The following is a 15,884-nucleotide window of genomic DNA, read 5'->3' as shown; positions in this document are numbered from 1 at the left end:
AAAGATTAATGTGCAAGTATAAGGAAATGTGAGACCAAACCTTGCATTCTACTGTGAATTAATCTGGTAGTAGATGCACAATTTTTTAAAATGTGGAGAATAGCATTTTAGACAGCCTCTGCTGCCCTCTCCTGCTGATGATACTTACCTGGGTTTTGGCTTAGGACAAAATATATGGCTGGGCAGTGGATAAGAGATTTCAGCCTAGAAAATGGCAAGAGGGCTGCTAGTATAATTTCTAAAAGCAATAAATGTTCCAGAAGTTGTAGGGTATATCCAAAGTAATCGTGTGCTGATGAATATATTTAAATGTCTTTATATGAATTTAGTAAATGTATAATAACTGATATATATCTGTGCATTTGGTTGTTCATAATGCTTCACATAGATGACTTAATTTCTATTTGTTACAATTTCTTCAATATAATTATCCTTCTTACTATAGATATAGGAATACATAAAGAATAGTAAGTGCTAATTATTAATTCTGTAACTGTATGATTACATATTTTATTATATCTATTCAATATGTTTGATTTCATTAGAATCAAAGAAAGCTCAAAAATACAGAAAGAAAGCTTCTTTGTATGTAAAGACAATATATATGTCTATAATGTTTGTGTTATCTCTATTAGGTATGTCACTATCTTCTGTTCTTGAGAAAATGCAGAACACACTTGAAAGTTACTTGGAAATTATTTGAGTTTAAAGGAAAATGATTATAAATAAGACAATTTAAGAAAAGTAAAGTATTTAAGGATAACCTCTTAGTCCTCAGTCTTTGTGTTTGTTTACCTATACAAATATGCCTCTTGTATCATTTCGACAAGCATATTCTTGCCATATCGCTAATAGTTCAGTATTGTGAAAATTTAATTAGTGTGAAGAATATATGGAAAAATGTATAAATTGTATATATGTATGTGATTTATTTTATATATATATGAAATAAAATTTAGTTAGAAATTTGCAGCTTCCTAAATTATTTCCTAATTTAATTCTAATAAAATAACTGGGGACGCTAATTAAACTTCATAGCATTAACAAGAGGTTGATGATATCTGCAAAGCCTTCCATGTTTCAGATTGGATATTTGTAGGGCTGCCTTCTGTTTCTGTTTCTTACTGTTTCTCCTTTCCTATAAAATTGGACAGATTTGGCATATTCTGAATATTCTGAATCTCTGAATAAAGTTGTGGTTCAGTAGAACTGAAAACTGGAACAGCTTCAAAATAAGGGCAATGAAATTTATTTAGAAACTGGAAACTAAGTCTTAAAAGAAGAGTTGTTCCACAAGGTGCAGTTTTCACTCTCTTTCAACCCACCAATGCCTCACAAATCAGTATAAAGCTGAACTTAAATTAGACTCATTTTTTTTCACCTCAGAGTCTTGGGAACAGACAGTGGACGTATAGCCAATCAGTTCTCTCTCTGACTAATCAATAAGAGATTTGTAAAACAGTGTCCAGCTTCCAGACCCCCACAGCTTTTGCAATAACTATAACAGCAATGAAATAATTTTATCCTCCATCTCAGAAAAAAGAGCAACTTTACTTTTACCTTAGATCATACTTATAAATTTGAAATGTGCAGCAGTTCCAATCCTTCAGTCTTTGGGGATCTGAATGTACAGAACTGATTAGATTTCTTCTTATTTAAAACTATTTAAAGCTATTTTTGAAATGACACTGACAAATTGACAGTTATGTTGTCTGAAAATATTGTAAATTCTATGTTTAGCTGTGCTTTCTGAAATATAGGCTTGAAGCATAAAATAAAACCTATATTTATAGTTACAGTCACCATAGTATGCTCTTGCCTAATTCTGTTTTTTAAACAGAATATATCTATAATAGAGAAAAGACATCACAGGATAAAGCAAGAGGAACTGAACTTTGCATCTAAGTAAAAGAATTCTAAATTCGTGGAAATATGGTTTGTCAGGATAGAATCATCATCTCTTGATTTCTTATGTATTTCTTATGTATTTCTGAAAATATTTCCTGAAACTAAATGTCTAACACTATTTACTGCTTGGAACAAAATAGACATAATACTCTACTGAGAACTCAAAAGAGCAAATTATTTGTCGTCTTTTGCCCTCACGTAGGGTAATAGTTGTTGCTGTCTGCAATTTATTATGCATATATTTTCTGCAGCAAACTTTACTTGAGCATATCATTTCTTGATGTGCTAAGAAAGTATGTAACGGTTCATAATCTAAAGCTTTTGGTTATCAGACAGGAAACTATCAGTTTGCTTCTATTCTCCACCTTTAGTGTTTTTGAAGTAATTTTGATAGACCACAAAAATCAAGATTTAATGAAAGAGGGGGGGAAATCTGATAATTCTTAGCAGCATCACCTATTTTACAATTAAACTTTAAAATTAGAATTAAAATTTAGGCCACAACCCCCTTCTTAATGTAAGAATTCAAATTAAAAGCTGCTATACAGATGGTTGTCTGCCATCTCTTTGATCATGGCAACTTAATGGAAGCCCACCAATTCTGGTTATTTAGTTCCACTATCAAATTACTTTTATTACTAGGAATTGTTTCCTAGGATTCAATTAGAATGTGGTTAACTTCCGTGTGATATCACTTTAGGTATTCGAAGAGTACCCCCGTGTTCACTTCTTAAAGTTAAACGTTACAGCATCAATTTCTTTTCATAAAATGTACCTCTGAATCTGTCCTAGTTTATTCTCTGCTGAGTATTAGACAAATTACTTGAAGTTGGAGGCAGACCAAAAGAAATTTTATTTTACAGATACAGTTACTCAGTCAGGTAATGCTTCTCTTTAGTGGCATTTGTTGTTTTGTTTTCTAGGTGAGGAACTTTTCATTTGTTAAATGTTATTTTGTTACTTTCAACCAATTTCTGTAAGCTGTTTAGGTTATATTTTATTTCTCTTTTCTAGGATATTAGCTATCTTACCTAATTTTGTGTCAAACTCGGAAAACATTCCCTCAATTAAGTAGATGATCTAAAGTTGTTTATGCTATTTCTTCTTGAAAGTTTACATTTGTTTGATTCTGCTGTATTCTTATACATTTGAAGAAATTCAGTGAAATTGGAGAATATATGATTTAGTGTGTTTTATTCAACAAACTATAATTTGCCAGCAAATTTGGAAAACACAATAGTGGCCACAGGATTGGAAAAGGTCAGTTTACATTCCAATTCCAAAGAAAGGCAATGCCAAAGAACGTTCAAACTATCACACCATTGCACTCATTTCACATGCTAGTAAATCTATGCTTAAAATCCTACAAGCTAGGCTCCATCAGTATGTGGATCGAGAACTACCAAAAATACAGACAGGATTTCAAAGAGGCAGAGGAACTAGAGATTAAATTGCCAACATACGCTGGATCATGGAGAAAGCTAGGGAGTTCCAGAAAAACATCTACTTCTGCTTCATTGACTATGCTAAAGCCTTTGATTGTGTGGATCACAACAAATTATAGCAAGTCCTTAAAGAGATTGAAGTACCAGATAATTTTATTTGTCTCTTGAGAAACCTATATGTGGGTCAAGAAGCAACTGGACACATATGCAAAATTATGAATTACCATGATCTGAAAAAAAAGTAATTCTATTAATTGATATGAATGAATGGGTAGAACAAGATGGAGAGTACATAAAAAGTGATTTGGATATTCAGAAACCCCCAAATAAATGAGAAAGGTGGCTTTTTGATGACTATCTGCTTAGGTAAAAGTCTGCTCCTTTCAGATGTGTTATTTAAGCAAAATCTACTCCTAAGTATACTTGGCAAAGACATAAAAATAAACCTACAAGCATTATGATCATTTATGAAGAATTGAGAAAGACAGTGAAAAAAAAACAAAGGTGATGAAACGTGGGACAAACCATTCATGGTTGTATCAAGAAGTAATCTTGCATAACATTGAAAGATATGAATGAAATGAAATATGAAATGAAAGAAAAAGGGAAAAAAATAAAGTAGAACATTTACAGGAAGAGAAACTGGGTGCTGTATGAAAAAGTGTAAAGAATTAATCACATAACACAATGAATGGAGACTGAACTAAAGAGAATGTAGATATTGCTTGGAATACATTGAAAATTATGTTAATAGTCCATCAAAAGTATATGGAGTTATGTAATTATTCATTAATTATTAGAATTATTAAATGGGCAAGACTCTGGATGAGAATAAAAATTAATATGAGAGAATGATTGCTGCAAAAAGAAAAAAATATAAAAAAGATATTTTATTTTATTTATTTGGTTTGTCAATTGCTTACAAGATAATAGGTATAAGTAAAAACATAGTTATGAATACATGGATACATATAAGAAAAGTAAAAAAATAAAAGAAACAATAGGACAGGGATGGTAGGCACATGCTTATGCATGCCCCTACAGACCTCTTAGGAAAGGGGTGAGGTCAATAGTAGACAGTCTAAGGTTAAAGTTTTTGGGGTTTGGGGAAGAAACCACAGAGTCAGGTAGAATATTCCAGACATTAACCACCCTGTTGCTGAAGTCTTATTTCCTGCAATCAAGTTTGGTGTGATTAACCTTGAGTTCGTGTCTATTGTTTGCTCTTGTATTGTTATGGTTGAAGCTGAAGTATTCATTGACAGGTAGGACATTGCAATGTATGATTTTATATACTATACTTAGTTTGGGCCGAAAGTGGCGTAGTTCTAGGTTTTCTAGGTCTAGAATTTCAAGTTTGGTGGCATAAGGTATTCTGCAACGAGTAGAGGAGTGGAGAATTCTTCTTGTGAAATATTTCTGGACTTTCTCAACTGTATTAATATCAGATATGTAATGTGGGTTCCAGACTGATGAGCTGTATTCGAGTATTGGTCTAGAAAATGTTTTGTATGCTGTAGTTATTAGTGTAATATTACCAGAGAAAAAGCTACGTAAGATTAGGTTAACATCTCTTAACACCTTTTTGGCTATGTAGTTACAGTGGGCTCTAGCACTTAGATCATTAGAGATGAGTACTGCAAGATCCTTGACAGAGTTTGGATCATCAACAAGGTCTTGACTATTCAGCCTGTATTTTATTTTTTGATATATTTTTTTTGCCAATATGTAAGACAGAGCATTTATTTGTTGAGATTTGAAGTTGCCATTTGTTTGTCCATTCTGATACGTAGTCAAGGTTTTTTTGAAGAGTAGCAGTATTGTCTGTGGTGTTGAATAGCTTTACATCATCAGTGAAGAGAACGCAATTGCTCTTAATATGATCACAGAGGTCATATTATGTATTATATAATGTTATATATATTATATGTATAACATTATTATATATAATATATTATATCATATTATATATTATATAATGTGTACAGAGAAAAAAGTAAATCCCAAGTAATATAATCAAAGAGCAAGGAATGTTTAAGATTAAAAGATGAAAAGAAAATGCTGAGTCATTTTGTAAAAATATTAAACATTGTCTTGATTTTTGTAAAAAAAAAAGTGATGTGAGGGAATACTGACGGAAGATTTCTAGAGATTTATGTGGGAATAATAGTGATATGTTAAAAAATAAAATTGACACTAACCCTATATAGGTTATTGTCCAAGATGTTGAAGAGTTATTTGTAGATTATATAAAAGATATTTGTAAATGCTGTTCCATTTGATGAGCCAGTTTCATACGATAGATAGATAGATAGATAGATAGATAGATAGATAGATAGATAGATAGATAGATAGATAGATAGACAGACAGATAGAATTCTTTATTGGCTAAGTGTGATTGGACACACAAGGAATTTGTCTTGGTGCAAATGATTTCAGTGTACATAAAAGAAAAGCACTACATAAAGTGTACATAAAGGCACTAGGTCAGAAAGTGGGAGCCCATGAGTTCTAGTGCTTCCTTAGGCACAAAGCCAGCTGGGTGACGTTGGTCCAGCCCTTCTTCTTTCTTTCTTCTTTCTCAGCCTTGGGAAGGAAGCCATAGCAAACCACTTTTCAAAATGTTGCCAGGAAAACAGGGAATTTTCCAGACAGTTGCCAGAGGTCAGACTGACTTGAAGCAAAGGAAAAAAAATATCCTGTGTGAATGATTAAAAAATGGTATAGCAAGAGATATAGACAATGTAACTAAAGAAATGTTAAAATATGGATATATGGTATGCTTTGACTTTGATATGCATATTTTTATTTAATCAGGTATTTGTTAGATTTATATTCAGCTTTTCCTTTAAGAGCTTAAATTCCAATATGTAGGGTAGTATTTTCCTGTTTTAAACTTTCTACCTAGCATCAGTTCTGTGAGTTTGATTGGGAGGAGAAAGAATGACTGGCTGAAATATATCCAACAAGTTTCCATATCTGCAAAAATATAATAATAATTAGATTGTATTGTAGAAAGTTGGTACCTACCCCTCTCCTAGAAGAACGAAATATTTTAGGAAATATTAAAAATGCAGAATATTATATTTCCCTGGATGAGAAATGGAGAAACATGTTTTTAGAGGGAGAAAACAGCCCCCACCTTTTCTTAATAGCCCACAGCAGATGTGGGCTATCACTTAAGAGATAAAGAGATAGGCATCTCTATTCCTAAGCAAATACCCTCACTCAAGATCCAAAACAAGCCCCTTCATTGCATCACCCTCAGAAATTTCAACCAAACTTAGCTGAGACAAACACCTAAGATTTGTATTTTGCCAATAGAGCCAGCTATGACCCCTACATAATCACTTCTGGTCCTATGGGAGTCAGACAACAGCCAATAGAATACATGTTCTTGCACAGGAACAGGAAGTTCACGTGTAAAACCCAAGAGAAGGTATAAAAACTCCCCATTCTCAACTCCATGTGGTCAGCTGCCCAAAACCCATGTGATTCTGCTTCATCATTAAACTGTCTTTCCAATCAGCTTCCATGTTTCCAGTGTCTTTCTCCCGGCTTGGAACTGAACTGGGTGTTTCTTCCCACAGTTATATGGACTGATAGTAAATAGAATGCACTGGGAATGCAGATGATTCTCTTATCCAGAAGTTAGAAATGTTTAGGATGGCTTATAATTTCTGTGGTGAAAGATCTGGCTTTTTTTGGCAAAATATTGTTTTACTATCTCCAGTTGTGTTACTATTTTTATCTGATTCTAAAGAGGTATGTGATTATATATAGGATTAGGTTAATATAATGTACTACATACGAGGCTATCCTTAGATTGCCGTGGAACTTGGAGTGACTAGGAATAGGACCTTCTGAATGATAGATCTCAAGTATACAACTCACTTCCAAGGCAAGTTTTCCTGGCTGTTGTCTTCTAAACACCAACTGAAAAGATGTCCAGTCATTACAACAACAGTTTTAGGGCCAAGTTATCTTTTAGATGGCTTTTTTGAAACATTTTTTTATGACTTGTAGCATTCTTGTGATTGATTGTTGCCTTTATTTAATTTATACCCTCCCTTTATTATTTATAATATATTGCTCATTGGAGATTGGAGCACAAGTTGGAGTAAATTTCCACAGCAGGAAAACTGGCTATTATAACCTTTTTGTTACAAGCATTTTAAAATCTATTTTATTTTTTGGGTGGCATCATTGTAAATCTGTGCTTATCTCTTTTTTTTAAACTTAACATGTTAGCTTTACTAGAGATTTTCTTGGCCTGCTTTATTATCCCTACATACAGAGCACAGTTTTAAAATATTTTTTCTTTAGTACAGTATCTATCAAATTGAAAGACTTTTGTTTATGTTCTGTATTGAAGTTCCCTGTACTCCAATTATCAAGTGGCCTTGAAATTTTTTGCTTATTCTTGGGCAATGTGCATTCCCTACTAATTGGGCTCATCCGACTTTCTGGTGCCTTCTGCATTTATCAACAATTTGAAATAACACATTTGGTCTTAATTATTTCTTTAATGACAAGTTTCCTCAGCGTTCCATGATCTTTTGAACTAACTCCTAGTAGACCCAAATACTCCAGAATTAGTTCACCAGGAACAGCTTTTCCACATTAGAGTTTAGTAACAGGTGCAGTGACATTAAAGAGCCAATTCTTTCTTATGCAGACAAGGTTGTTCTGATAATATGACATTTCTACCAACTTTATGGTGCTGCTATTTGAATTAACTTGTAAAGCATTCAACCCTTTAGGTCCGTAATGGCGAACCTATGGCACATGTGCCGGAAGTGGCACGTAGAGCCACTTCTTCTGGAACATGTGAGGTCGCCTGGAAGAGCCCCACTGCACATGCGCGCGCATTGCCCACCTGATAGATGATTGTCAGGTATCTGTCATGCATGCGTGGGGGCATGCGGGAGACATGCGTGCATGCATAGGATGCATAGCATGCATGGGGGGGTCTCGTACACATACACAGAGATGCATGGCACATGGGGGGTCACGCATGCGCAGACGTGCAGCACAGGGGGTCATGTGTGCATGCGCAGAGGGGCATGGTGGCCCCGTGCGCATTGCCTTCTGGGTGCTGGCACGCGAGCGCACAAGTGCATGCATACTTTTCAGCATGGGAACCAAAAAGGTTAGCCACCACTGCTTTAGGTGAAGCTGCCTGAAGGAGTATTTCCTTACAGATTGCAGCCAGGCCAAGAATTTTAACCTGAGCAATTGATTAGGAGTAAAAGGCGTTGAAACCTTATTGCCTGTTTGCTGGCAAAGCTCATCTATTAAGAAGAAAAATTATATTTGTTTATAATGTTGGACTACAGAAAATCTTTCCCACACAGGGTTTTCCCATACCAGATTTGTTTTAATAATTAGTTTTCATGAAGTGAATACAGTATTATATTGTTAAAATGTATTTAGCTGAAAAATGCTGTAAGAGAGGCAGTTATTATGACTGCTGTAAATGCATGGGATTGTGCTGGCAGAAAAGGAGTAAAACACGTATACTACAAAAAGAAAAAAGTATCTTAAGTCTATAGTATTTCATTTTTTAATTGTATATATCCTTATAGTTAAAGTGTAACAGCATCTCTTTTAAGACTTCTGGCATCATAATCAGTTTTTAAAAATATTTTTACTCAGTATTCTTATTTGAATGGTCAGATTATGCATATGTTCTCTATTTTTCTGTACATACATATAGACACACATACATAATATGCATATATACTTATACACAGAGAGAATTGTGTATTTACATAAATTAGGTTATACATATTACATCTCTTTCTCTCTCAGACATGTATATGAAATATGAACTCCAAAACTGCAACATTTTTAACAACAAACCTACAAAATGAGAGTGTATTTAAAAAATGCTAACACATATACACATGTTCCCCCTAGTTCAATGGTGGCTAACCTTTTTGGGCTCCCATGCCAAAAATAGCATGCAGGCTCGTGTGCCAGCACCCAGAAGACAATGTGCACAGTCCCCCCCATGCCCCCTGTACATACGTGCGTGAGACCCGCTGTGCATGCCATGCACCTCTGCACATGTATGTGCATCTCCCATGCATCTCTGCACATGCGCGTGTGTCACCTGCATACCCCCATGTATGCGCGCCAGATACCCGACAATCAGCTGGTGGGTGGCGGGCGCACATGCGTAGTGGGCTCTTCCGGGTGGCCTCTTGTGTGCTGGCAGAAGTGGCTCTGCGTGCCACTTCTGGCACACATGCCATAGGTTTACCATGACGGCCCTAGTTGAATACTGATAAATATATTACAGTAATATTAGTTTCCCACCCCTTGCAAAACAGGCCTTCAAAATTTTAAACTAGTAATACTATTTGCATATTATTAACCAATCATCTTATCTACTATATTAATGACAAAATAATTAACAAATGGAACAATAATTAAAAATGCAAGATTATAATTTCAAAACCTCCTGTTTACAAACTCTTATTGTAATCAACGTAGAAAGTTTCCGACAGCTTCTTAACTATCCCAAATCATTCTAATAGTTAAAATTAATTTGTATTTTAACTTTTTTTGAATAAAATAATAGTAAAAAGAAAAGAGAAATATGAACACCAAACAATATATCTGTGGCACACTTTGGTAATGTACTATTTTTACAACACAACTGTGCTGCTGCATTGTACAGTACAGGTGTATGTCTCCCGATAGGTTTTGTGCCTGTCATTATCATACACGTATGAACTATTTGCACTTGACTAAACACAGAGCTAAAAACAAATTCAGTTTAGATATTTTGTTACTTATATTGGGGGAGGCAAAGCTTATCACAAAACTCATTAATTTGGAATGTAACTTGCACTAACAATTTGCTCCTGGAATTTAAAGGGCAGCCAGGAGATGGCATGTGACCTTTAATAGGAAAGATTTATATAAGAAGGGAGTTGAGAGGAAATGAGATTCAAAAACTAGATTTTTTTTTCTCCAGGATTTTAATGTTTAGTGTGTACTATTTAAGCAGAATGGTCTACAACTAAGTGGTATTTGTGGCTGATTCTTCATTTGAATTAGTGTGTTATAGATGTACTATTCTTCCAGATTTTGTAGTACAATCCTTAAATTGATATTGTGTATGACCAACCCTAACGTTGGACTGCAATTCAGCTATTGTATTGATTATGTAAAGAAAACATTTAAGTGTATCTTATTAAATCATTAATAACTTGCATAAGATTTGTAGAATTTTCTATTATGAGTTATACATTACATGATTTAAGACATAAGAAAATATGTCTTAATTGTAAACAGGCATTGTAAATGGACATTAATTGTTTGCATCTTAATATTGTATTTTGCTTGACATCTGTTCTTGTATGTTTGACATTCATATTTTTATATTTTAAACAAATCTAATTATCCATTATGCATAAATAGAAAGTATCTTGCACCTGGGCCCCTTTTCACTGGCAGAGAGCTGCATTAGGCCATCACAGCTGAAAATAGGGCAGGGGGAGCATTTTTGCTAAAAATAAAAACAAAAGGAGAAATGAGAATGCAAGGGACAGGAAAGGAGAAAGGGAAAGAAGAAAGACAAAGAAAAAGAAGGAAATATAGCAAGGAAGAAAAAAGAAAAGGAAGGAAGGAAAGAAGGAAGGAAGGAAGGAAGATTATAATGAGAATGAGGGAGGATCTAAGGGAATGTTCTGACCTAGGCTTCTCTAAAAAGCACTAAGCAGACTATTTGTCCCGTCAAAACCCCTTTTATTGAACAAAGGTGAATTTCCTGCATTCACATTCAGCCAAAGGCCTGGCAAACAGTCTTTCAAGGGTCTAAATAGGAGCACAGACCTTATCTAGCCTGGAGAGGTACCAAATAAATATTTGCAAATGCAGTGCTGACAAGGAAGGGCTTGGCACAGAGTGTCTGAGATGCACAGGCAGATCTTCACACTGCTGCAACAAACGAATGAATGAATGGTTTCCTGCAAAAGCCCCCTCCCCTTTTGCTCCTCTTTTAATCCCTTTGGGAGGAGACATACACTTTCACCTGTGGTCTTATTCTCCCTTAGTTTGTAATTGTTCTTTTCCTTTGGCAGCTCTGCGCATGTGCAAGCTGGGAACTGGCTCCAGCTGCTCCCCCGCCTCATTGCTGTCCGACTCTGAAGGCAGCTGATAACTGCCAGCCTGCCCTGGCCCTCTGACACAGAGTCCTCATCCAAGCCTTCCTCAGCCTCTAGGACTGGCCCATGTTCCTTCCCAACCTCCTCACTGTCCGACTCTGTTGCCAGCTCCGCTAGCCACTGGCAGGCCACAACAGGGAAGTCCTGCCTTAGCACTTGGGTGATGTCAAGCTGGCCACGCCCACTCTGGCCAAGCCTACATCAGCCACCCCCCCCACCCACCCCCGAGGTCAAACACAACCCTGATGCGTCTCATTGAAATCAAGTTTGACACCCCTGCTATATGGAATATTGTCATTAGGCATTATCAATCTCTGTTAACCTTAAAAACTATCTTCTATGCTTTTAATACCTTTCTAATAGAAATGTTTACTGTTAATAATTTCTGTGTTGCCATTTTAAAGATTGAATTCACATATATGTCTTTTCATATTTAGTATGATAGAAGTTCTATAAGACTTGGAAAAAGAAGACATTAATGGATAGTTGAAAGAATGCATAGAAATCAGAGCTTGTGAAAGTCACTGACCTAATAAATTTATTATGGCCAGGAATGTTATGGCAGTCAGATCTTCCTACGTCTGAGTAGGAATAATCAAGGTCATCACAAAAATCATATCTAAACATTAGAAGAATTCACTGTGTACATTACCCTCAAGGTTGTTTGTTTGCTTTTTAGTTTGTATAGTCTGCATTTTTAAAGGAAATGTAGATGCTAGATCTGATAAAGTCATTAATTTTTGAAGAATTTTTGGCTACATTGAAATATGATGAGCCCATTATTATGAATGGTAGTAATAATGCAGCTTTACAAATAGTTGTATATGGGATTGTTCAAATCATAGAATCATAGAATGGAAGAGGCCAGCTAGGCCATTAAGTCCAACCTGATATTTCCAGGCTTATGAAACTGCATGGCTTTCTTAAATGAGGCCTGGTTATTTTTTTTTAAAAAATAAGAGGGTTAAATGTGTTAATGTAAGCAATGCGACCTGATGTGTGATCTGTTGTGGTGTAGACAGATTCTTGTGGCATTCAGTGTGAATTCTGATTTTAAAAATGAGCTTTTGAAAACTTTTCATTAAATTTGAGTAGTTTGTTTTTCATTTCCAAATGACATTTTATATTATATTGAAATCAAATATTTCCTCTCTGCTTTTCTCCAGTTACTTAGAATGATGATAAACATATGGAAAGGTGGTTTGTCACAGTGCTGAAACCATAGGAACTTTATTTAGATGCTTTTTAAAAGCAAGATTACATTATAGTGTTTTCATTTAGTTTATATCTGACAAAGAGTATCTAAAACAAAGTTTATATCTAACACAAAGAATATCTTTGTATCTTTTGTTTATATCTAAGACATGTATCTTAATACTACATCCACAGTATGTTTATTAAGAACTATAAATACTAAAAGCTGACAGTTCAAAACAGCATTTAGTATTTAAAGTTCTTAATATAACATGGCACTATGCAGTTTATTTCTTTGACAACTTTCTAAAGGAAAAATAAAATTCTAGAACTTCATTTTGATATTTGATATTTGTCTTTTCCTTTTATTTGTAGGCTCAGCAGATGGTTTGGGGAAAATAATACAGAGATTTCCCTTAGAGGATTTGGATGATACTCCTTTTCCACAGGGAATAGAGTTGGTAAGTTGATATGTAGCATGCATTTATAAACCTTTAATTCTGGATTTGTACATCAAAACGACACTATATTTGTACATCAAAACGACACTGCACACCAGAACAACTAGACACAAGAACAGTTTTTTCCCAAACGCCATTACTCTGCTAAACAAATAATTCACTCAACACTGTCCAACTATTTACAAAGTCTGCATTTATTAATCTTCTCATCACTCCTTATCACCCATCCTCTCCCACTTGTGATAGTATGACTGTAACTTTGTCGCTTGTATCCTTACGATTTATATTGACTGTTTCCTAGTATGATTTGATTGCTTATTGTACCCTATGATTATCATGAAGTGTTGTACCTTATGATTCTTGACTCTTGATGAATGTATCTTTTCTTTGATGTATACTGAGAGCATTTGCACCAAAACAAATTCCTTGTGTGTCCAGTCACACTTGGCCAATAAAACAATTCTAATCTTCTCATCTAATCACACTTTGCCATAAGATTAGCTTAGGTTCAATTGTAAATTTATATTGTGAACAAATCATTGCTTTGAGTATTTGAACTTAGTAGGATGTGTGCATGTGAGATTCTGGGCTTTATTTTCTGGTGTTCATTTTTGAGTGGAAGAGTTCATAATATCACAAATTTGCCAGATTTCAAGAAAAGAGCAGTGAAGGCACAGAACAAATGTTGATATTAATATTTTCTTCTGAATTAGAAACTGTACAAGTAATAGACTTTCTGTGAATTGAGAACTGTTGGGCTTCTTTTTTTAGTAATAGTAACATTTTTATTGCAGTGCACAATTTGATATATGGAGAAAGATCTGGACTATGATGATTTTGATTTAATTGCATCCAAAAATGCCATATTTCATAAACCAGTTTTAAATCAGTGAGCTGAAGGCAATTCATTTCAGTTTTCACCAGAAATTCTTAAGATTTTATTACTTAGAAGACTGTCAGTACATAATTCCCACCAGGCATGTATGGATTATACATTATCTGCACTGCCAGTCTAACTTAATCAACCATTTCAATTTGACAAGCCAATCTAACTTAATCAACTATTTCAATTTGACAATCTGTGTAGAAGCCATTCCATAATAGAACTCCATACAATAGCTTCAATTTTAATAGTATTCTTCCTGGATAATTCTTCTAAAATATGTAGCATCTATATACAATATTTAAAATCCTATTTAGGGATCCCTTATGCAGATATTGTGCATATTTAGATTGGCATCCAGGATAAGGCATATTTTAATATTACAGCAGCCATATGGCATACAGGCTTTCTGGCACTCATGCATACAGTAAGGCGAAGTGTAAACATAGTTCTTTGGTTCTGAGCCATAAAAGGAAATGCTTATCACTATACATTTGCACATGCAAGACTAACTGTGAGCTTCCTGTTCTTATAAACAAAATCATGATATTCTGACATAAATTGTGAACAGACATGCATAATAACCCATTCTTTTGGTGTTTTAATACTTCCATATATACTTTGGGAACATTTTTTTCTGTTTCTTGTAAAAGTCACATTGTCAGGAAAATATGTTTAGAGATGTGATTCAAAAATTAAGCATAATGAATTCTTGGCTAAGATGCATTTGTATTATGGGAAAAGAATACAATAAGAGCAATCAGTTCTGAAGTTTTATTATATACATACAAAAAGGCTTCTTTTTAAATTATAGTTGTATTTATATCAGTAAATAAGAACTTCAGAGAAAGTTGTTGGGCTTTTGAAAACAGGTAATACTTCACAGAATCTCTTGATGCTAGGGATGTTACAACATACATATAGTGTTTAGTTTTTTTATATATTTTTTATTTAAGGTATATTTACATTTTTTTATTTTTATACTGTGACATTCCATGTAGTTTATTAAAAGCTGATAATAATTCAATTCATAGTAAAAACAACTTTATAAACAATGTACTGTAAACTTATTGTCATATGTCATATACAAACCTAGCTTACTTATAAACTTAATGGCTTATAAACTTGATGATTATTAAATATCTATAAAACTTTCCATAGGTTTTGATAAAAGTGAAAAACAGCATTTCTATTAATTCTTTTAAAATTGCTGCTTAGATTAAGGTTTTGTATCTGATATATTTTTTCTTTCTTCTGTCATAGAAACTCAAAGTATTATACATGGGTTTTATATGTGTCTCCATCCTTATCTTTTTCAGATCTACGCCTCCTTTGCTTCAGTAGGTTGCAATCATGTAGCATTGAGCCATAATCAGGAAGTTATTTTTTATTTTATGAGAAGTGAGGGAATAAGGACAATCACACCTTTGTTTTTAGAAATAATGTAAAGTAGAGTTCTCTTTGTTCACAACTATTTGTAAAGACACAAATACATCATTTCCTCCTTAATTACAAATGACATTCCATTTATTGTCAAATGGATGATGGGGTACTTTATCCTACTCCATATCCTCAGATCAGTTTTTTAAAACTCAATATATTTTTTAGTCTGTGGCATGTCGACTAGTCACTGTAGTCCAGGCTTATAGTCTTATTCTCTGTTAATTTTCATACAGATGAAAATTTAAAATTCAAAAAAAATATAAATTGACCTTAAATAAATTAAAAAAGGCACTTGGTTTAAAACAAAAATTCCAAAAAGTTGCATAATTTTACATTATCAAAATATGTGTGCTAAGAAAACTTTCTGTTA

General features: G+C 34.0%; 1 protein-coding gene across 2 annotated transcripts in view; it reads left to right on the top strand.

The window, feature by feature from the left end:
- SBF2 (SET binding factor 2) overlaps positions 1-15,884 on the top strand; it is a 220,791-nt gene that overhangs the window by 29,335 nt on the left and 175,572 nt on the right. For both annotated transcript variants that reach the window (XM_026706467.2, XM_026706466.2), the window contains exon 2: positions 13,103-13,188. In XM_026706467.2, the coding sequence (XP_026562252.1) occupies positions 13,103-13,188 (86 nt within the window). The remainder of the gene's footprint in view (positions 1-13,102; positions 13,189-15,884) is intronic.

Source organism: Pseudonaja textilis, chromosome 1 (genome assembly GCF_049901715.1).
Source record: "Pseudonaja textilis isolate UNSWEBS1 chromosome 1, rPseTex1.2, whole genome shotgun sequence".
NCBI classification, from domain to species: domain Eukaryota; kingdom Metazoa; phylum Chordata; class Lepidosauria; order Squamata; family Elapidae; genus Pseudonaja; species Pseudonaja textilis.
Note: the sequence above shows the minus strand (reverse complement) of the source record. Positions and strands in the feature narration are given on the sequence as shown.